We start from the raw sequence: 23751 nt of genomic DNA on the forward strand, positions 1-23751 counted from the left end.
TCCCTTTCCCCCTTGGTAACCATAAGTTTGTTTTCTACATCTGTGACTCAATTTCTGTTTTGTAAACAGGTTCATATGTACCATTTTTTTTAGATTGCACATATAAGCGCTATCATATGATATTTGTCTTTCTCTGTCTGACTTACTTCACTCATTATGACAATCTCTAGGTCCATCCATGTTGCTGCAAATGGCATTATTTCCTTCTTTTTTATGGCTGAGTAATATTCCATAGTATATATGTACCACATCTTTATCCATTCCTCTGCCAATGGACATTTAGGTTGCTTCCATGTGCTGGCTATTGTAAATAGTGCTGCAGTGAATATTGGGGTGCATGTACACTTTCAAATTATGGTTTTCTCTGGATATATACCCAGGAGTGGGATTGCTGGATCATATGGTAGTTCTATTTTTAGTTTTTTAAGGAACTTCCATACTGTTCTCCATAGTGGCTGTATCAATTTACATTCCCACCAACAGTGTATGAGGTTTCCTTTTCTCCACACCCGTTCCAGCATTTATGGTTTGTAGATTTTTTGATGATGGCCATTCTAACCGGTGTGAGGTGATTACCTCATAGTTTTGATTTGCATTTCTCTAATAATTAGTGATGTTGAACATCTTTTCATGTGCCTCTTGACCATCTATATACCTTCTTTGGAGAAATGTCTATTTAGCAGATCATACTTACTTTACAGGTTGATATAAAGCCCTCTGAATAATCAATCTAATGGTTGCATAATATTTCAAGTGAATGTACTACTTCCTCTTGGACACTTGGTTGGCTTCCAAATGGTCCCTATGACTGGTGATGCACAAATATTTTTCTAGCTTTGGATTATTTGAGAGCCCTTCCTCTTCCTCTTAATATTTACATAGTGAATTTGCATAGATATGAGGTATTTCTTGATAATCCCTATAGGTTTGAAGTTATGAGACTAATTACCTGCTGATGATAGTGGTCACCTTTTCAGAATAGATGCCTTCTGGTACTGGTTCATATACTGCCTCCACTATCTGCAAAATAAACAGACTAGAATGATGGAAGTAAAGGAGCCACAGGTACCTTTGAGTGGTGATACTTGGCCACGACACAAGAGTTACTTAACAAGCATCATAATTTCATGCACATATTTTCATCAGAAACAAAAATATCCCAGCAAATTAAAAATTAGCATTAATTAAACTGTTCTTGAGCATAGAACTGTATTCTTCAAGCTGAGTTAAAGTTAACCTCAGATTCATAATAAATGATGTGTAGGATAATACAATATGATAGATTGAGGGCAGTTCAAACCACAATTAAGAAAAAAGACCAAAAGCAGTTTGATATATTTATTTTTATAATTTTCTATGATAAATTGAAGACAATTATAAGGGGAAATGTGCCATAGCACATGATGTAGATTTAGAAGAAAGGAGGAAAAATAAACTGGATCATGTGGTTAATAAAACAATGACTGCTTTTAAGTGACAGTTTTATTAAAATCACAAAGGTTCTACTTAAGAAGAAAAGGAATGGTGTTTTTGGCAACATGAGACCCTTTTGTCTTCCAAGGTTGCTTACTTTTGTGGCCAGGGAGAGCATGTTTGTGCTGTAGAAGGGAGGATTCAGAGTCGCCATCTGATAAAGGATGCAGCCTGCTGCCCAGACATCAGCCTTCTCCCCATACGGCTCACTCTTCAGCACCTCAGGGCTGAATTAAAATAAGGATGTTAATGCACAATGAAAAAGGGAGAAGTCAGTACAGAAAAAAGTTCAATTTTCAAGCTATAGTTGGAGATATAAGAAAAAAATGGAAACTCGATCATCATTTCAAGTAAACATATTAAGATGTATCTTTGAATTCTCTCAGACTCAGGTGAATCAAGAAGCACAACGAAGCAATTCTAATTTAAGCAATAAATGTCAATAAACAACTCCTATTAAATGTCCTTTTACTTCCAGAAACAACTACCCCTCTGTGGTAGACGGAATGACTGGCCCCAGTTCTCTCTATTCTGGAGGTTTTGAATACCCCACTCCTTCTTCTTGGTGGGCAGTGTTTCCTACCCACTCCTGCCTTTGCTTTTGTTGTGTTGGCCAGTGGAATGTGGAAGTGGCAGTGCAACAGATCAGGGCCTCAGTCTTAACAGGTGTTGAGTGCTTCCATTTGTCCCTACAGGAGCTTCTGTCCAAAAGAACATCGTATCCCAGGTAGCTAGGATAGCCCAGCCTAGGCCCAGCACAAGACACATGGAGCAGATCTGCACACATAAACCTGCAGCCTGAAGGAGACCCAGCCCAGGAGACCCACAGACCTGTGAGTCTGACAATAAATGCTTATTGTTGAATGCCACTGAGATTTCATGGTGATTTGTTATGCAGCATTATTATGAGCAAAATTGACTGACATAGCACCATCCCTTTGCTATTCAATGCTAGCTTATAAAGTAGGAAGCAAGACCATATTTAAATGTGTTGCAGAAAATGACAACTTACATCATGTTCATCTCTTCTGAAATTTCATATCTAGTCTGAATAAGGATGCTGTCAGCCTTTAAATGAAGTTAAGCTGTGAGGGTTTATGGGCTTGACATTTTTTTTAAAGTGGAGGGGTGGGTAGTTCCCTTGGATATTTTGAACTGATAGAAGTTTCCTCTCTCATATTTGTAAACTGAAACTCAGCGAAGTGTTAAAAGCACTCAGCACACACACACACCCTAAATTAAGTAGTTTGATGATTCAGTTCTAAAGTATGTATTTAGGACTGTGCTCAACCCTCTAAATTAATGGAGTAGGAATTAATGGTTAACTTGGGCAGTGGACTAAGATATAAAGAAACTCATAAATTGGTATCAGTACAGAGCAAGTATTGGTTGTTAAGAATAACCAAGGAGTTGCAATTCTTGTGAGATTATGGAAAATGATTCCTGGTTTAAGATTTACATTATGTATTTACAGAAGAAGTGAGATTTCAAGATCTCTCAGTTAAGCATTTCCATAGGTACTGTCTTTGAGTTCAATAATATGGCAATGGGGGAATCCGGGGTGATTTCCAGGGCTCTACTGGTCCTAAGTGTATAAAAGTGTCCCCTGTTGTCACTCGATCAACTGCTCACATTAAAAAATGCCATAAAAGGAAAAAAATGTCTTCAACAAAAAAATGTCCTTGGCTCCACACAAATGGCTCATGTTTTAATCTACTGAGAACTCAGAAGATTTCATATTTCCAAAAGCTCAGGAAGCAGGTGCTGTGAGTGCTCCACCCATCACCCCCTCAGATCTCTTTTCCATTTCCTGTTTCCTGTGTGCTTTCACTCTCAACAGCCAGTGTCTGTACTTCTCTGGAGGACAGCCTTCATTTTTCCTCAAAAGATAACTACTCAGTGTAGAGGAAAACTCTTGTAAGAGTAGAATTTACTTAGTTTATTTTTCTCATCATTCCATCTCTTCCTTCATCTCACTAGAGACCACACACTCCTTTCATCCCCACAGGCATGCCCCTTTGCAATATGGCTGTGCCACTCCTCCCAATAAAAGATGGACTCTATTTTGTACCCCTTGAATCTGGGCTTAACCATATAACTTGCTTTGGCCAAGAAGACATCAGGAAAAGTGATGCAAGGAGAGAATGGAAAAGCACTTACTCTTTGTGGCTTGCTCTCTCTTCCTGCTCTTGAAAACCCTACAATCACAAGCAGGTGATTGAGCCCAGGCTTGCCTGCTGGAAGATGAGCATCACATGGCTCAGTTACCTCCAGCACCCCTACCCACAGCCACTCTACCACCACATCCATCAGTGAAGCCTTTGAAAACCAGGTGACCACAATGCACAGGTGAGCCCAGACAACACAGATAAGCAATCCCAGCTCAATCCAGCCAGCGCACAGTATATTGAGAAGAAGAAGAATAAAAAGGTTATTGTAACCACTAAGTTTTGAGGTCCTTAGTCAAAGTTAACTGACATGACAGCTTTCATCAGATTCTCAAAGCTGTCCATGCCTCCCTGAAAAAGACAGAGAATCACTTCTCTGGAAGAGAACAAGAAAGGGCAATAAAAGACAACACAGTTGCCAACTATCACTTTGCTTCTGGGGTCCAACTTCAAATATTCTCTAAGATAAAAGAGTTTCATAATTACAATTAAAAGCAATGGCAAACACAAGACAGAGCCTGATTTCCAAAAGTCACACAAAATGTTCTGTTATGTTATGTGTGTCCCCGCAAAATTCATGTGTTGAGTCCCAACCCCCAGTACCTCAGAATGTAACTGTATATACAGATAAGGCCTGCATGAGCTGATCAGAGCTGCCATTGGGGTGGCCCTAATCCAGTATGACTGGTGTCTGTATTAGAAGAGGAAGAGACACCAGGAGTGTGCAAGGAACAACCACGGGAAGAGGCAGGAAGAAGGCGGGGCTGGCATTTGCGAGCCAAGGAGAGGCCTCAGAGGAAACCAAACCTGCCAACATCTTGATCTTGGATTTCAGCCTTCAAATAAATTTCTGTTGTTTAAGCTACCCAGGCTGTGGTATTTTTTTATGGCAACAGGTTCTATGAAGAAAAACTATTCATGTGTTTTTCATCTTTAAAAAGAACCCAGCTTTTGGGAAATATGGCTAAAGTAATGACTCAATCACTACTTATTTTGGTGATTATTGTTTAGAAAACCATTGTAAAATAATTCACTGTCTTGTAATAATTTCCAATTTCTCCACTTAAGGTGAGCCCAACCACATTTAAAGAAATACAGAGTTACAGCTAGCAATGCTCACTTAAGAGAAAGAAGTTAAATAGTACACACACACACACACACACACACACACACACACACACACTTTAAAATGGGTTTTCTCGGGCTTTCCTGGTGGCGCAGTGGTTGAGAGTCCGCCTGCCGATGCAGGGGACACAGGTTCGTGCTCCGGTCCGGGAAGATCCCACATGCCGCGGAGCGGCTGGGCCCGTGAGCCATGGCCGCTGAGCCTGTGTGTTTGGAGCCTGTGCTCCGCAACGGGAGAGGCCACAACAGTGAAAGGCCCACGTACCGCAAAAGATAAATAAATAAAATAAAATTGGTTTTCTCTTTCCCAATCAGAAATATTCCTCTGTATTTTAAAAACTGGATATTCCTATGTGATTTGGTCATCTAAAATCTTTTAATGGTAAAGTAAAGCATAATTTATGATATTTAATAAAAATAAGGGTTTTTCTGGTAAAGGTTAAACATATGCAATTAAATGTGTAAAAACTTACAGCCATTATAAGTTGTACTTCAATTAAAATATTATCATTTTTATTATTGCTGACCTAACGTACATGGTGACTATATTTAATAATAATGTATTGTATACTTGAAATTTGCTAAGAAAGTACATCACAAGTAATGTGATAATTGAATCTTTTGAAGTAATAGATATATTAATTAGCTTGGTTGTATAATCATTTCACAATGTATACAAATATCAAAACATCACATTGTAAACCTCAAACATATACAATTTTTAATTGCCAATAATACCTCAATAAAGCTGGAAAAAATTTTAAGTGAAGCCAGGGATAGTATAGTTAGGTAGATGGCAAGGACATTCTTTACTTATTACTATATTTTAATAAATAAGTCAACATAGCTCATAATCAGCAACCTTTGAGAGGGGGCTGGAGGAAAGTTTATCTAAATACTACCTCTGTTTTAAAAAGGCATAAATTTACAAACTGATACTGAAAGCAATGTGGAAAAATGATGAGGAAGGAAGGATGCTTAATATAATTTTTTAAAAAGACAAACTGTTTAGATTTTTAAATTCCATTAGTAGTCCCTCACTGATGTGAACAATTAGGTTGCTAATTGCCAAAGATTCTTATTTACTCATTATTGAAGTAAACAAGGAAAGTATTGAATCTAGATGTTTTTCAAAACAGTTTAAAATATGAACATTTTGCTATTTCACAAATAATTCAATACTATGATGATTTACGTAAGTTGGGAGGGCAACTTCTTTCCTTTAAATGCAACAAAGTACATTTACAAAGTAAATGAAATGAAATGATATGTTAAAAGGTTCTGAGTGTAGACAGTATATTCTTCTTTCCTACAGTGGTCATGTTGTCATCTTTGTTAAAAGTTTGATTATTGTGCTCATTTTGTCAGCACATATACTAAAATTAGAATGACACGTGAAAATTAGCATGACCTCGGCACAAGGATGACGTGCAAATCTGTGATGCATTCCATATTTTAGAGGCAGTAAGATGACAGGCAAAAGATGAGGACTATACTCTAGTTAATAAAGTTGTTTCTCATAGGGGTAAAGATTAACAATTTTGATACTGCTATACATGTATACCAGAATTCAACAATTAAGTAAATGAGTGGCAGATGGCAGAAGCCAGGTTTCTCACTATTGGGAGTGGAAGAAAGGTTACAGATAAGCAAGGAAAGGAGTAGGGGTACTCTACAAGGAGGTAACAGATTAGAGTTGGAGACAACAGTATAAACCCATGTTTAGCTTAATATTAATATAGATGGTTACATATGAAAATATTTATAGTTATGTGAATATACACAGGTTACTATGCACATATATATCCTTGCACATATATATCCTGTGCACATATATATCCTTTCATTCTGTCAGATGAAAAGGCCTAGAATTGATGACCTCCTAGTAGCAATGAGCACACTTAGCACCAGATCTTGGTTTTTTTTTTTTTTTTTTTTGCGGTACACAGGCCTCTCACTGTTGTGGCCTCTCCTGTTGCGGAGCGCAGGCTCTGGATGCGCAGGCTCAGTGGCCATGGCTCACGGGCCTAGCCGCTCCACGGCATGTGGGAATCTTCCTGGACCGGGGCACAAACCCGCGTCCCCTGCATTGGCAGGTGGACTCTCAACCACTGTGCCACCAGGGATCTTGGTTTTTAACACCATTCTCCAATTAAAAGAATCAGGACCATTGGAGAAATGACTGATAATAGGACTGGGGCAAGAAATATACTAAATGAACCTGGAGCATCTTCTAGTTCCAGAAAGTTAGTCTAAAGAAAAAAAAAGCACAATGATTGGGGGTATGCCAGAGGGGTATGGAAGACAAGTCAACCAGCTCCCAATGGCCAAATGTAGAAAAGTTTGAACAACAAAATAAAGTATTGTATTAGTCAGCTTGGGCTGCCATAATAAAATACCAATAACGGGGTGGCTTAAATAGAAATAAACAGGAATTTATTTCTCACAATTCAGGAATCTGGGAAATCCAAGAGCAAGGTGCTGGCTAATTCTGTTCCCCAATGAGGGCCTTCTTCCTGGCCTACAGGTGGTTGCTGTGTCCTCACATGGCAGAGAAAGAGAGAGAGAGAGATTGAGCAGAGTTTCTGATGTCTCTTCTTATAAGACCACTAATCCCATCATGAGGCCCCCACCTTCGTGACCTCATCTAAATCTACTTAACTTCCCAAAGGCAACAATCTCCAAATAACATCACATTGGGGTTTAGGGTGTTAACGTATGAATTTGGGAGGGGGACACAATTCAGCTCACTGAAAGTTTTATTAGATTATAACCCAGGGTATAAAATAATTATCCGTGAGTCCATACTGATATAAATTTTAAAAAACCAAATAAATAAAAAACAGGAGGCAATAGACAAATCTCTTGAAAAATGACAAATAATTTATGTGGAGACTCCACCTTAAGGAAATGAAGCATAATTCCCTACTCCTTAAGTTTGGGGTGCATGTAGTGACTTTCTTTCAAAAAGTACCCTATAGAAAGAAAAAAAAAAGAGTAACTTTACAGTAGAGAGACCTGATAAACACTATCTCCAGCCAGCTGATCAAGATTAACATCAACAGTGTTAAGTCATATTGATAGTATGTACCCATGAAAAGAGAATGGCAATTTACACCTGTGATCTTCCTCCCCAAACATATTCCAGTCTAATTATTAGAAAAATATCAGACAAATCCCAATTGAGGAAATTCTATGAAATTCTTAACCAATAATTCTCAAAACTTCCAAGGTCATTAAAAACAAGAAAAATCTGAGAAATTGCCAAAATCAAGAGGAGTCTAATGAGAAATAAAAGATTACCTGGTCAACAAGTATCTGTAATATTAAGATGATAGGGTTTTTATTCTTAGAAGAAAAGGTATATGATAAATTGAAAATGAAAATATTTGAAGCAAGAAAACAAATCACTTCTATCAAGTATATCCATCCATTGTGCCACCAATTAATCTTATTATCAAACATAGAATGCTAAAATTACAGGCTATTTCTTCTCCTATGTTACATATACAGTTGACCCTTGAACAATGCAGGGTTTAGGGGTACTGAGGTAGGAGATAGATGGGCCCCTGGGCCAGACAACTGGTGTCTGTCAAGTGGAGTAAAATTGAAGCTTTGTTCTCACCCAGACACTCCAAGGACAAAGCTAGTGGCAGAAGCTGAGCTCTGCTGAAGTAAAGAGATAAGATGACCACTCCTGAGGTCAAGGAACACTTCCTGTCTGCACATGCAAAGGAAGGCTCCTTGGGTGTCAAAAAGGGAGGGGGTGCCACCCCATAATAAGTGTGGACATACACCCACAGGCCTCTGTGGTGGGATCCATCTCAACAAAAAGTTGCACATGCATCTTGGGGAGGGTGGAAAAAGAAACAAGATAATTAGCCAAAGGTAAACAAAGACCCACAAGGACTGTCCTATATACAGGATTTAAATCACCTCTTTACTGTGCTCCTCCTCATTAGAGAGGACTCCCACACCCCTTCTCTCTGGGTGTGTATTTCTGCCTAGCTTCTGACTTAAGTAAAATAAACTGTTTCTTTGCGTGCTCTCGCATACCTTGTGCTGTGCCTCTAATAATAAACTTTGTACCTGTTTTTACAGTTTTTGCCTCATTGAAACATTCTTGCTTTCAATGGGGGTAAGAGCCAGGAGAATTTTGCCTCTAGCCACTAGCCCCTGGTGAACTAGCAGCTAGGATTCCTGGTTTTCATTCAGGCTACCCAGGTTCAATTCCTGGGCAGAGAACTAAGATGTCTCTTCAGGACTGCTCATTGCTGTCTCTCCAAGATCAGTACGCCCCTCCATGCTGTTGAAAATCCATATTTAATTTATAGCTGGTCCTCAGTACCCGCAGTTCCGCACACTCAGGTTCAACCAACCATGTCGTGTAGTACTGGAGTAAAAACTCCAGTAGTGAAGTGAAAAAAACTAGTGAAAAACTCATGTCTCTGAAAAAACTCTCATAGTTCAAATTTGTGTTGTTCAAGAATCAACTGTATATAACATGTCATCAAAGATTTTTAATTTTTCCTTCGAAGTTTATATACTACCTCCTCTTTTTTAAAGACTTATTTTTTTAGAGCACTTTTAGGTTTACAACAAAATTGAGAGGAAGTTATGGAGATTTTTAATATACTTCCTTCCCCCACATCCCCTTTCTTTTTTATTCTCGTTAACAGCAGGCTTAAATCGGCTTACACCTGGATTACCACAAAAGCCTTACTCCCTTAAAAGTGTTTTCATTTGTTCATTCATTGAAAAATTATTTACTGAGCACCTACTATATACCTCTCTTTCAGAGAGTTTTGTTTTGAAAGAACAGAGAAAAGTGGGTCAGTAGCTGGAAGAGAAAGGGAAATATATGAGTTTTTGTTTTTTAAGATGGGAAAAAAATGTCAGTATGCTAGTCAATTGGTAGGAATGAGTCACTGGAGGCAGAGAAATTAATGATGCAGAATTGAGAGGGCTTGTCTGGAGAAAATGGTCTCCACTAGGACTGCAGGAGTGCAGGCCATTCAGGGGCATGGGGCAGGCAGCTGGGAGGACATGGAAGCAAAGCCTGTGGAAGTTCTCTTCCGAAGTAGGGAGCAGAGTCTCTAGTGTAAAGGTGAAGTTCAAACTCCTCCCTCTTGCCATTAATCCAAACCTTACTCGGTCAAACACCCTCTCCACAGAAGCCTCTGCACACACTGATTTCTCATTTCACTAATCTCCTGATGCCCCTTCAACTACCCATGTCCTCCGCCAGGCTTGCTCTGCTATTCCCCATCTATGTGGCAGCAGAGGGGGGTTGTTATAAACACTGGATTCCATCAAAACACAGATTATTTGCCATTCATTCATTAGTACTGTGAATAAAAAATGTTGCCTGCCATATCAGCAAACAAAGGATGCTGAGGCCATTAAGCCACTACCACTGACCCCTAGGGTGATCCCTGAGGGGACCCAGACTGGGAAAGAACAGGACACTGGCCCCAGATAGCTAAGGTGTATATTAAAGGAATGATTTCAGTAAGTTCAGACTCTTGTTCTTTCCATACCTAGATAAGCACTAAATTCCTTAACTTGAGATGTCTGGTTTCCTTTTATTAACAGTAATCTTTGATGTTCCGACTATTTTGCAAAAACCCCTATATATCCTGGCTCCTCCCTTACCTCTTGGGAGCAGTCGCTCAGACCTATCTGAGAGGCTGTCTTCCAGGCTGAAGTCCTCAGTTTTGTGCACCAAGCAAAACATACTTCTCAACTTTTAGGTTGTGTATTTTTTTCAGTCAACAGTACAAAACTTGAAAATATATATCACTAGGTAGGTGATAGCATTAACTAAGGAAACAATTTTACTCATATGACAAGAGCATACACATCTTTTGTTAACTGTATATGAACAGATATGAGAAGAGGTCTTGTTAATTGGGGAAGAGCCATATGCGTGACTACTTTGCCAGTGGCCAACAATTTGGTCAGAAACGACCTAGACAAAAAGCATTCAAGTTAAGACTGACCTAGTTCAAACTCTGACACAGATATATATAAAGGCATAGGAACTTCTAACTAGCTATTTTTAATTTAGTGGTCAAGAAAAAAATCTGGTGAAAATGAAAATTTCTTTAGAAAATGAGAAATTGATCACCAATGAATATTCCCAGTCATTGGATTTTCCATATATTGATAATTATTTTGCCATTAAAAATTCTTTTGCTTTCTTATTTCAAGTTAATTTTTAGCCGATTATATATGCCCTGTGTTATATGAATTAGGGAGAAGCTGGAATTTGAATGTCTTAAAAAAAAAAGGGCTGGTTGAATAAATTATGATTTATCCAGACAATAAAATGTAATTCAGATATTACAACTGAAGGTACAGGAAAGCATTCGTTAACATCAGTGAGTGTGTGTGTGTGTGTGTGTGTGTGTGTGTGTGTGTGTGTATGGTTTTCATAAGAAAGGATTTGACATTGGGATGCCAAGTTGTCTTCTGTGAGTTTGTTCCCCACCTCAGGATTAGTAGGATTATGAGTGTTCTTAATGGAATTTTTTCTTTATTTTCAGCAATGAGAATCGTAAAAATTAATAAACAGAAATCTAATATAAATAGAGTCAGGAGACCAAAGTGGGTGTTCTCACACCCTCTGATGACAGCAGAGCCCAACAGGAAGAAGAAAGACTCCTTTCCTGGCCAGGATTCAGCCAATGACAAGCCCTGGACTCTTTGTTTCCTGCAGTCTCCTGACTTCCTTTTCCTCCCTATTGTTGCAATAAAAATAGAGGTGAGGTTTTTTTCCCTCTCCTGAGAACAAAGAAAATAAAGGGAACAGTGAACAGGCTAGAGAAGGAGCAAGCCTGAAAGAGTTAATCACTCATGGTTTTATTTTAACTGTTACTAATCTGTAGTGTCTGTAAATAGATTTGTACTTCACAAAGCTAACCTATCACTCCCTAACTCTATGTAAATTACATCCTGCTCCTGGTGTTTACATTCTCTGCACTCCCTTGTAACAAATCACCCCTGTAGCTTTTCAGAAAGTTGCAGGCGGATAAACCAGAGATAAATGGACCCAATTACTAGGCTGCCTGACGCCAGCTATGACTGTTTTGAAATAATGCAAGAAGAAGAAAAATGCAAGACCTTCACTACTTTGATCCTTATCATATACCCCAGACTGCAAACCTCACCTATAAAATCCTCTCCAATTCCCCAGGGAAGCGGGCACAGTTCTTGAAGCACTAGCCTGATGTGTTTTCCCCTTTGCCTGGCAAAGGAATAAAGCCATCTCTTATCCTCTAAAATCTCTGTCTCCATATTTCTGTTCAGCATTGGTGCACAGAAGCTGAGAGGTCGGCAACACCATGAAGTGTTCTCCTTCCCTTTTCGTGTAGAGACCTGCATGTGGCTTGCTATGTCTGCAGACCTCGAACAGCAATTCTCTGCTGATCCCAAATAAACCCATCTTCGCTGGCAAAAAAACTAAGTCTTTTTGTTTCAGGTAAACATTTTGGTGGCCCATATAGGGATCAGAGAAGACACCTGACAGCTGTGAGGCTGGTGAGCAAACAGCTGTGGTACCCTCAATTGAGCCCACTGTCACTCACTGCCTTTCTCACCAACCTTGGAGGTTGAAAGTACATCTTTCTCCTGGATCTAAGCTCAGGCCTTCTTTGCATTTGAAGCTCTCCAGGCTTTATTTAGGATCTCTTTAAAGGTTTCATCTTTCTGGTCAAGGCCCTGTTCTGTATGTGAGTACTTGTTTGGCATTTGGGACTGATTTTGAGATTAGGCTATTTCACTGAAACAGGCCGAGATGTTCAACCTATTCCTTTGGGAACAGGGGTTGTTTCTCTGAAACGGTGCTGGGTTTTTCAGCCTTCAGCCTATTCCTTTGGATGCCTGTGGAGACTGCCTAAAATAAAAGCCTCAGTCAGGCTCCTCCAGGACCATGCTGTCTCCTCCTTAGGACCAGGTGGGATTAGCTTGCAAGCTGTTTAGATTATACTACTTGTGCTGTAAACTGTTTAAGCTATTTGAAAATTGTTCTTTACTCTAGAGGAAAAACCTCTAAGAAATGGGATTCCAGTTATCTAAGTATTTTGAAGATGTCTCCCCCATAGGGACTCTGGCGAATTTTATGTTTAAAAACCATGGCCCTTTCTCATGTGCATTTCTAACTAAATGGACTGACCTGACCAAAGGCAATTTAGAACATCAATGGCCATTATGGGGAATTTTTGAAATCCTCAAATCGAATTTCCTTAAATCCAGATTGGACTACAGTAGCTCAAAAATTTCTAGAACTAAGTGAAATGCTGATTTTAACTGGTATTTTGAGGCTTCCCAATGTTATCAAGAGTCTCAAATTGCCTCTTGGTAAAATAAGACTTTAAGATTAACTAAGGCAAACAAATGATAAAAAGATAAAAATGGCTCCCAAAGTCTCAGTTTCCTCTCCCTCAGCTTCTTTGTCTCCCTCTGATAACATCTTGTCTCTCTGCATTCTATGCTGCACATGCCTCCCCTAGGCCATCAGTCCCCCAACACTGCTGTAGCAGAAACTAGATGAGACGCCCCCCAGGTTGTTAGCCCTTGTTCAGCCCTTATTCTTTCTGCTTTTCCCCCCTCTCTTTCTTGTTTAATTGCACTCTGAAAATGACTGCCTTCCAGTTAAAGTTGTACTGTGCACCTGGTGTTTACTTCTCCAAGACAACAGTCCCTAACACTCCTTTCCTTTGTGAGCATTCTTCATTCTAGAAAGAAGGTCATGGAACAATAACCTCAAGGACCACCAGAACCACCTGACGCCAGCTCTGATGATCTCAGTGTCTCCACGAGGAAAGAAAAATGCAAGACTTCATCAGCCCCGATCCTTATCTACAGCCCTATTTTCCACCCTGAAACTATAAGACCCCTTCCTATTTCCCAGGAAGAGGGGCACAGTCTTGAGGGTGTTAGCCTGCTATGGCCTCCTTTGCCTGGCAAAGCAATAAAGACACTCTTTTCTACTTCTCCAAACTCTGTCTCAGCGTCTCTATTTGGCACTGGTGAACAGAAGCCAGGTTTCAGCAACAATACTAATTCTCTCACCAAACTTCCCTTTTCTCTGAAACTCTCCCCTCTCATTTTTCCTCTGAAGTTAACAGAAATGGTTCCTTTAATATCAAGCCTTCTGAGAATCCAGAAGCTAAACTTTTAATTTCTTATATTCCCTTGACTGAAGCTGAGAGCCATAGTCAAGGATTTTCCCAAAGTAACTAAAGATCTATACAGATTTGCTGAGGGATTTAATATAGTCATTCAGATTTATCAACCTGGTTTCTCTGACTTATATCACCTAGTTCATGTGCTTGTTGGTAAAGGCCAGGCCCAGTATTGGATGAAAATTGCTAATTGGGAAAGTCCTGAAAGGTCTCTAGAATTACAACTGGGAGCCTAGCCCCCTAACTTATTATATGATCATGCTCAGGCAATTGCTAGGTGACTTCAATAAGCAATTTCTAGGGCTTTTCCAAAGCCTGTTGATCAGAACAAAATTCAGGCTTGAACACAAAAATCTAATGAACCTGTTCATGACTATTACAATAAACTTCAGACTGTTTCTAAAGAAAATTCTGGTCTTCCTTCAGATGATGATTCTACCCTAGTAGCTTTTAAATCTATGTTTATTAATGGGCTGAACAGGGACTTTTCCCTTTTAGTAAAAAGGACCAGGATGGAATGGGAAACTATGTCCACTCCAGATTTAGTTAATGGCAAACCAGCTCTCTTGTACTCAATGGGTCACCTCCAAGGAAGGTCACCAAAATTCTTACTCTTCCACTCTATCACCTGAAGGCTCCTAAACGAAACCAAAACCCTTCTAGTTTTTGCTACTATCACAAAGAGCCAGGACATTGGAAAAATGATTGTTACAAATTTACACTTTAGGTGCCTTCAGCCCTCTAACCAGTCTTTCCATCATCTTCCCAATTCTCAGTGATGGGGCTCTGAGGAACTACAGGGCCTCTTCCCAATCCTCCTCCTTAATTGACTCGGAGAAACATTTTTCCAGATTGGGGAAACATTTTTCCAGATTCTGGAAACATTTTTCCCGATTGGGGATGAATCTCTCAGGCTGACACTAGAGCCACACTCTTGGTGCTCAACCCCACTACTATGAAGCAGCCCCTGCCTTGGAGTACTAAAACACTTCAAATAGTGGGATCTCTAATTGAAGCAGGAAAGACAGGGCTGGGCCCAAGGACAGCCTCCTCATGTATAGGCATTAGGCATTCCTGCACATTTGTCTCCTGAAGCCACCATACAAGAGCTGTTTTCCCTTAAACCATCCCTTACTAGTCGAGCACCACACGTGGAAGGTCGTACAGGGTAATCAGCAACATGTGCATTTTGATTGCACATGCTCCATGGTTTTCATGGTTAAAGTTTCTTGCTCAGATACTACAAAGTTGCTGTTCTAGATGCCATTCCTCCATGCCTCATTAAGTGCAAAATAAGGAGGTGGCTTTGCCTTCTGCCTAATGCCTAGCATGGGGAGGCTGTCCTTGGGCCTGGCCCTGTCTTTCCTAACTCATAATGAACCTCAAAAGGTTCCTGTCTCTGAACCTATTCCCTTTTGTTTAGGCCCTTTGAAAGATACACACCCTTTTCTCCTTAGTTCCTCTACTCCTACACATTTATTAGGCCTAGAATTCTTAGAGAAGTAACATGCTGGAATTTCTTTCTCCTAAAAGGGGGAAATAGTTCTATAAATTGACAGTAGTCATCCAAGTAATTCTCCAGGTGAATTAAATGACCCCTCTACATCTTTTATTTGTTCCATCTCTGATGGTACTAGAGCAGATTCTGGAAATACTGATCATTTGTCTCTACTAAATCAGCTACCACCTTCCTTACAGGCAAAATCTCAAACTGATGTTGGCAAAATTCTCAGTGCACCTCCCATCAACATTCAAACAGATGCCTCGAACTAGGGCACCTACCAGGCACCGGTGGGGGACGACGGACACCTAAGGGGATGGGAGGAACCCCCAGTGACCGGGTAGGACGTGGGGCATGGGGGGAGTGAAGGGGGAGGAGAAGTGGAGGCAGGACGAGATTGGTGCCCCTGAGGGGTGGCTGGGGGAGGGGAAGGTATCCCATGCCCAAACGGGGAAATTGGGGAACCATTTGAGGGCAGAGGATCAAAAGGGAGTGTGGTCAGATTTCCCCTGCCCACTTGGCCCCCCAGGAACCTGTTGAGGTCCTGGGCTTGATCCTCTGTTCACCGAGGTCCCCTCCATCCGTGCAGATCCTGAGGGAGTGGGAGGGCGGGAAGGGGGAGCAAAAGTAAAGGTCGGACCTCCAGGACCCGCAGTCCTGAGGGGTGGCTGGGGGAGGGCAGGAGTTCCTACACCCAGTGGGACCCACCCACGGTTAGGGATCCAGCTGTAATGGGGGAGACCCTGGGGGAGACAGTGGGGGAGGGGTGTGAAGGAACAGAAGGGAATAGGGCCAGTGCTTTCCCTGTCCACTTAGGCACTGGGGCCTGTTGGACTACTGGGCCTAATCCTCTGCCCTTGGAGCCTCCCTCCTAGAGTGCAGAACCCAAGCGCCGCTCCTGCACCCCTACTCAGGGCCCTACCCCTACATTCGGAGACCCCCCTCCAACGAGCTGGGCCTAAACCCAATCCACATAGCCTCACTCAGGGCCCCACCTCCAAACTCCAGAACCCCCACACTCCAGAGGCCCACCTTTTGACTTGCTGCCTCTCCCCTTCTGCAGAGGTCTTAACTAGAGGTCCTGCCCCATGCTTGAACGTTGCCCCAGCCCACCCAAACCCACGCCCCTGCCTAAGTTCCACCCCCTGCCTAAATTCTGCCCCCATAGTCAGGGCTTTTCTTTTCTTTTCTTTTCTTTTCTTTTTTCCTCCTTTAGATTGGGGTTCTGTTTTGCCTTCTTGATTCATTGTTGTTGATTCTTTTATATTTTTATTTTTCCTAATAAATCTTTTTTCTAATTTTACTTTATTCTTTATATTTTGTTAGTGATCTCTCCTTTTGGATTGTTCCCCCCCACACACTTTTTTTTTTTCCTTTTTTCTGTTTGGTTTTATCTTAACATGTTGCATTTGTTTCAATTAGAGTTTTATTTTTCCTAATATATTTTTTATCTTTCTAATTTTATTTTGTTTTTTATTCTTTGATATTGTACTTCTCCTTTTCTTCTTTCTTTCTTCCTTTTTTTTTTTTTTTCACTGTGCCACAAAGCTTGTGGAATCTTGGTTCCCAGGCCAGAGGTTGGGCCCGAGCTCCTGTGGTGGGAGCTCCAAGTCCAAACCACTGGAGAAAAAGAGAACCTCAGACCTCAGGGAATATCAATAAGAGTGAGGCCTCCTGGAGGTCCTCATCTCAGCACCAAGACCCAGCTCTATCAAACTGTCTGCAAACTCCACTGCTGGATGCCTCAGGCCAAACAACCAGTAAGACAGGAATACAGCACCACCCATCCAAAAAAAAGAAAAAAAAAGAAATGAAAAAGAAATTTGTTACAGATGAAGGAGTAAGGTAAAAACCTTCAAGACTAAATAAATGGGGGGGGAACCTTGAAGATGGCAGAAGAGTAAGACGCGGAGATCACCTTCCTTCCCACAGATACACCAGAAATACATCTACACGTGGAACAACTCCTACAGAACACCTACTGAAGGCTGGCAGAAGACCTCAGACTTCCCAAAACGCAAGAAACTCCCCACGTACCCGGGTAGGGCAAAAGAAAGAAAGAAAAAAGAGACAAAAGAATAGGGACGGCACCTGCACCAGTGGGAGGGAGCTGTGAAGGAGGAAAAGTTTCCACACACTAGGAAGCCCCTTCGTGGGCGGAGACTGCGGGAGGCGGAGAGGGGAGCTTCGGGGCCGCGGAGAAGTGCACAGCAACGGGGTGCGGAGGGCAAAGCGGGGAGATTCTCGCACAGAGGATAGGTGCCGACCGGCACTCACCAGCCCGAGAAGCTTGTCTGCTCACCCGCCGGGGTGGGCGGGGCTGCGAGCTGAGGCTCCGGTTTCGGTTTCGGACGGAGCGCAGGGAGAGGACTGTGGTTGGCGGCTTGAACATAGCCTGAAGGGGTTAGTGCACCACGGCTAGCCAGGAGGGAGTCCGGGAAAAAGTTTGCACCTGCCGAAGAGGCAAGAGACTTTTTCTTCCCTCTTTGTTTCCTGGTGCGCGAGGAGAGGGGTTTAAGAGCGCTGCTTAAAGGAACTACAGAGACGGGCGCAAGCCGCGGCTAAAAGCGCGGACCCCAGAGACGGGCGCGAGCCGCGGCTAAAAGCACGGACCCCAGAGACGGGCGGGAGATGCTAAGGCTGCTGCTGCCACCACCAAGGGGCCTGTGTGCGAGCACAGGTCACTCTCCGCACCCCTCTTCCGCGGAGCCTGTGCAGCCCGCCACTGCCAGGTTCCCGGGATCCAGGGACAACTTCCCCGGGAGAACGCACGGCGGGCCTCAGGCTGGTACAAAGTCACGCCGGCATCTGCCGCCGCAGGCCCGCCCCGCACGCAGTGCCCCTCCCTCCCCCCCGGCCTGAGTGCGCCAGAGCCCCCGAATCAGCGGCTCCTTTAACCCCGTCCTGTCTGAGCAAAAAACAGACGCCCTCCAGCGACCTACATGCAGAGGCAGGGCCAAATCCAAAGCTGAGCCCCTGTGAGATGTGAGAACAAAGAAGAGAAAGGGAAATCTCTCCCAGCAGCCTCAGAAGCAGCGGATTAAAGCTCCACAATCAACTTGATATACCCTGCATCTGTGGAATACCTGAATAGACAACCAATCAACCCAAATTAAGGAGGTGGACTTTAGGAGCAAGATCTATGATTTTTTTCCCTTTTCCTCTTTTTGTGAATGTGTATGTGTATGCTTCTGTGAGAGATCTTGTCTGTATAGTCTTGCTTCCACCATTTGTCCTAGGGTTCTATTTGTCCCTGGTTTTTAAAAAAATTTTTTTCTTAATAATTAATTTTAATTTTAATAACTTTATTATACTTTACCTTCGTTCTTTCTCTTTCTTTCTTTCCTTCCTTCCTTCCCTCCTTTAGACAACGAATCATCCCAAATTGAGGAGGTGGTCTCTGAGAGCAAGATTTATGATTTTTCCCCCTTTACCTCTTTTTGTGAGGGTGTATGTGTATGCTTCTGTGTAAGATTTTGTCTGTATAGCTTTGCTTCCAAAATTTGTCCTAAGGTTCTATCCGTCCTTTTTTTTTTCTAAATAAGTATTTTTTAATTCAATAGCTTTATTATACCTTATTTTATTTTTACTGTATCTTCCTTCTTTCTGTCTTTTTTCCTTCTTTCCCTCCTTCCTTCCTCCCTCCCTCCCTCCCTCCTTTCTTTCCTTCTTGTCTTCTTTCCTTCTTTGCTTTTCTTTCTTTCTTTCTTCCTTCCTTCCCTCCTTTCCTTCATTCTTTCCTCATACTTCTACTAATTCTCTCTACTTTTTCTCCCTTTTATTCTGAGCCGTGTGGATGAAAGTCTCTTGGTACTCCAGCCAGGAGTCAGGGCTCTGCCTCTGAGGTAGGAGAGCCAACTTCAGGACACTGGTCAACAAGAGACCTCCCAGCTCCGTATAATATCAAACGGCGAAAATCTCCCAGAGACCTCCATCTTAACACCAGCACCCAGCTTCACTCAATGACCAGCAAGCCACAGTGCTGGACAACCTACACCAAACAACTAGCAAAACAAGAACACAACCCCACCCATTAGCAGATAGGCTGCCTAAAATCATAATAAGGCCACAGACAACCCAAAACACACCACCAGACGTGAACCTGCCCACTAGAGAGACAAGATCCAGCCTCATCCACCACAACACGGGCACTAGTCCCCTCCACCAGGAAGCCTACACAACCCACTGAACCAACCTTAGCCACTGGAGACAAACGTCAAAAACAGCGGGAACTACGAACCTGCAGCCTGCAAAAAGGAGACCCCAAACACAGTAAGATAAGCAAAATGAGAAGACAGAAAAACACACAGCAGATAAAGGAGCAAGATAAAAATGCACCAGACCTAACAAATGAAGAGGAAATAGGCAGTCTACCTGAAAAAGAATTCAGAATAATGATAGTAAGGATGATCCGAAATCTTGGAAATAGAATGGACAAAATGCAAGAAACAGTTAACAAGGACCTAGAAGAAATAAAGATGAAACAAGCAATGATGAACAACACAATAGATGAAATTAAAAGTACTCTAGATGGGATCAATAGCAGAATAACTGAGGCAGAAGAACGGATAAGTGACCTGGAAGATAAAATAGTGGAAATAACTACTGCAGAGCAGAATAAAGAAAAAAGAATGAAAAGAACTGAGGACAGTCTCAGAGACCTCTGGGACAACATTAAACGCACCAACATTCAAATTATAGGGGTTCCAGAAGAAGAAGAGAAAAAGAAAGGGACTGAGAAAATATTTGAAGAGATTACAGTTGAAAACTTCCCTAATATGGGAAAAGAAATAATTAATCAAGTCCAGGAAGCACAGAGAGTCCCATACAGGATAAATCCAAGGAGAAATACGCCAAGACACATATTAATCAAACTGTCAAAAATTAAATACAAAGAAAGCATATTAAAAGCAGCAAGGGAAAAACAACAAATAACACACAAGGGAATCCCCATAAGGTTAACAGCTGATCTCTCAGCAGAAACCCTACAAGCCAGAAGGGAGTGGCAGGACATACTGAAAGTGATGAAGGAGAAAAACCTGCAACCAAGATTACTCTACCCAGCAAGGATCTCATTCAGATTTGATGGAGAAATTAAAACCTTTACAGACAAGCAAAAGCTGAGAGAGTTCAGCATGACCAAACCAGCTCTACAACAAATGCTAAAGGAACTTCTCTAGGCAAGAAACACAAGAGAAGGAAAAGACCTATAATAATGAACCCAAAACAATTTAGAAAATGGGAATAGGAACATACATATAGATAATTACCTTAAATGTAAATGGACTAAATGCTCCCACCAAAAGATACAGATTGGCTGAATGGATACAAAAACAAGACCCTTATATATGCTGTCTACAAGAGACCCACTTCAGACCTAGGGACACATACAGACTGAAAGTAAGGGGATGGAAAAAGATATTCCATGCAAATGGAAACCAAAAGAAAGCTGGAGTAGCAATTCTCATATCAGACAAAATAGACTTTAAAATAAGGACTATTAAAAGAGACAAGGACACTACATAATGATCAAGGGATCGATCCAAGAAGAAGATATAACAATTGTAAATATTTATGCACCTAACATAGGAGCACTTCAATACATAAGGCAAATACTAACAACCATAAAAGGGGAAATCGACAGTAACACATTCATAATAGGGGACTTTAATACCCCACTTTCACCAGAGGACCGATCATCCAAAATGAAAATAAATAAGGAGACACAAGCTTTAAATGATACATTAGACAAGATGGACTTAATTGATATTTATAGGAAATTCCATCCAAGAACAACAGAATACACATTTTTCTCAAGTGCTCATGGAACATTCTCCAGGATAGATCATATCTTGGGTCACAAATCAAGCCTTGGTAAATTTAAGAAAATTGAAATTGTATCAGGTATCTTTTCTGACCACAACGCCATGAGACTAGATATCAATTACAGGAAAAGATCTGTAAAAAATACAAACACATGGAGGCTAAACAATACACTACTTAACAATGAAGTGATCACTGAAGAAATCAAAGAGGAAATAAAAAATACCTAGAAACAAATGACAATGGAGACACAACGACCCAAAACCCATGGGATGCAGCAAAAGCAGTTCTAAGGGGGAAGTTTAAGCAATACAAACCCACATTAAGAAGCAGGAAACATCTCAAATAAACAACCTAACCTTGCACCTCAAGCAATTAGAGAAAGAAGAACAAAAAAACCCCAAAGCTAGCAGAAGGAAAGAAATCATAAAAATCAGATCAGAAACAAATGAAAAAGAAATGAAGGAAACAATAGCAAAGATCAATAAAACTAAAAGCTGGTTCTTTGAGAAGATAAACAAAATTGATAAACCACTAGCCAGACTCATCAAGAAAAACAGGGAGAAGACTCAAATCAATAGAATTAGAAATGAAAAAGGAAAAGTAACAACTGACAGTGCAGAAATACAAAAGATCATGAGATATTACTACAAGCAACTCTAAGCCAATAAAATGGACAATCTGGAAGAAATGGACAAATTCTTAGAAGTGCACAACCTGCCAAGACTGAATCAGGAAGAAATAGAAAATATGAAAGGCCAATCACAAGCACTGAAATTGAAACTGTAATTAAAAATCTTCCAACAAACAAAAGCCCAGGACCAGATGGCTTCACAGACGAATTCTATCAAACATTTAGAGAAGAGCTAATACCTATCCTTCTCAAACTCTTCCAAAATATAGCAGAGGGAGGAACGCTCCCAAATTCCTTCTATGAGGCCACCATCACCTTGATACCAAAAGCAGACAAGGATGTCACAAAGAAAGAAAACTACAGGCCAATATCACTGATGAACATAGATGCAAAAATCCTCAACAAAATGCTAGCAGACAGAATCCAACAGCACATTAAAAGGATCATACACCATGATCAAGTGGGGTTTACTCCAGGAATGCAAGGATTCTTCAATATACGCAAATCTATCAATGTGATAAACCATATTAACAAATTGAAGGAGAAAAACCATATGATCATCTCAATAGATGCAGAGAAAGCTTTTGACAAAATTCAACACCCATTTATGATAAAAACCCTGCATAAAGTAGGCATAGAGGGAACTTTCCTCAACATAATAAAGGCCATATATGACAAGCCCACAGCAAACATCATCCTCAATGGTGAAAAACTGAAAGCATTTCCACAAAGATCAGGAACAAGACAAGGTTGCCCACTCTCACCACTCTTATTCAACATAGTTTTGGAAGTTTTAGCCACAGCAATCAGAGAAGAAAAGGAAATAAAAGGAATCCAAATCAGAAAAGAAGAAGTAAAGCTGTCACTGTTTGCAGATGACATGACACTATACATAGAGAATCCTAAAGATGCTACCAGAAAACTACTAGAGCTAATCAATGAATTTGGTAAAGTAGCAGAATACAAAATCAATGCACAGAAATCTCTGGCATTCCTATATACTAATGATGAAAAATCTGAAAGTGAAATCAAGAAAACACTCCCATTTACCATTGCAACAAAAAGAATAAAATATCTAGGAATAAACCTACCTAAGGAGACAAAAGACCCGTATGCAGAAAATTATAAGACACTGATGAAAGAAATCAAAGATGATACAAATAGATGGAGAGATATACCATGTTCTTGGATTAGAAGAATCAACATTGTGAAAATGTCTCTACTACCCAAAGCAATCTACAGATTCAATGCAATCCCTATCAAACTACCAATGGAATTTTACTCAGAACTGGAACAAAAAATTTCACAATTTGTATGGAAACACAAAAGACCCCGAATAGCCAAAACAATCTTGAGAAAGGAAAACAGAGCTGGAGGAATCAGGCTCTCTGACTTCAGACTATACTACAAAGCTACAGTAATCAAGACAGTATGGTAGTGGCACAAAAATAGAAATATAGATCAATGGAACAGGATAGAAAGCCCAGAGATAAACCCCCGCACATACTGTCACCTTATCTTTGATAAGGGAGGCAAGAGTATACAATGGAGAAAAGACATCCTCTTCAGTAAGTGGTGCTGGGAAAACTGGACAGCTACATGTAAAAGAATGAAATTAGAACACTTCCTAACACCATACACAAAAATAAACTCAAAATGGATTAAAGACCTAAATGTAAGGACAGACACTATAAAACTCTTAGAGGAAAACATAGGCAAAACACTGTATGACATAAATCACAGCAAGATCCTTTTTGACCCACCTCCTAAAGAAATGGAAATAAAACCAAAAATAAACAAATGGGACCTAATGAAACTTAAACTTTTACACAGCAAAGG

The 23751-nt window shown here is 40.9% G+C and overlaps 1 protein-coding gene across 18 annotated transcripts in view; it reads right to left on the bottom strand.

The window, feature by feature from the left end:
- Nucleotides 1-23751, bottom strand: part of NEK10 (NIMA related kinase 10) — a 315567-nt gene that overhangs the window by 155635 nt on the left and 136181 nt on the right. For 16 of the 18 annotated variants that reach the window (XM_079933110.1, XM_079933115.1, XM_079933109.1 and 13 more), the window contains 2 exons: nt 1571-1700; nt 950-1020 (listed from right to left, as the gene is read on the bottom strand). In XM_079933110.1, the coding sequence (XP_079789236.1) occupies nt 950-1020; nt 1571-1700 (201 nt within the window). Of the gene's footprint in view, nt 1-742; nt 1021-1559; nt 1701-3633; nt 3672-23751 lie in introns of those variants that run through there. The other 2 variants (XM_079933104.1, XM_079933105.1) reach the window with 2 other exon arrangements.

This window comes from Stenella coeruleoalba, assembly GCF_951394435.1.
Source record: "Stenella coeruleoalba genome assembly, chromosome: 10".
NCBI classification, from domain to species: domain Eukaryota; kingdom Metazoa; phylum Chordata; class Mammalia; order Artiodactyla; family Delphinidae; genus Stenella; species Stenella coeruleoalba.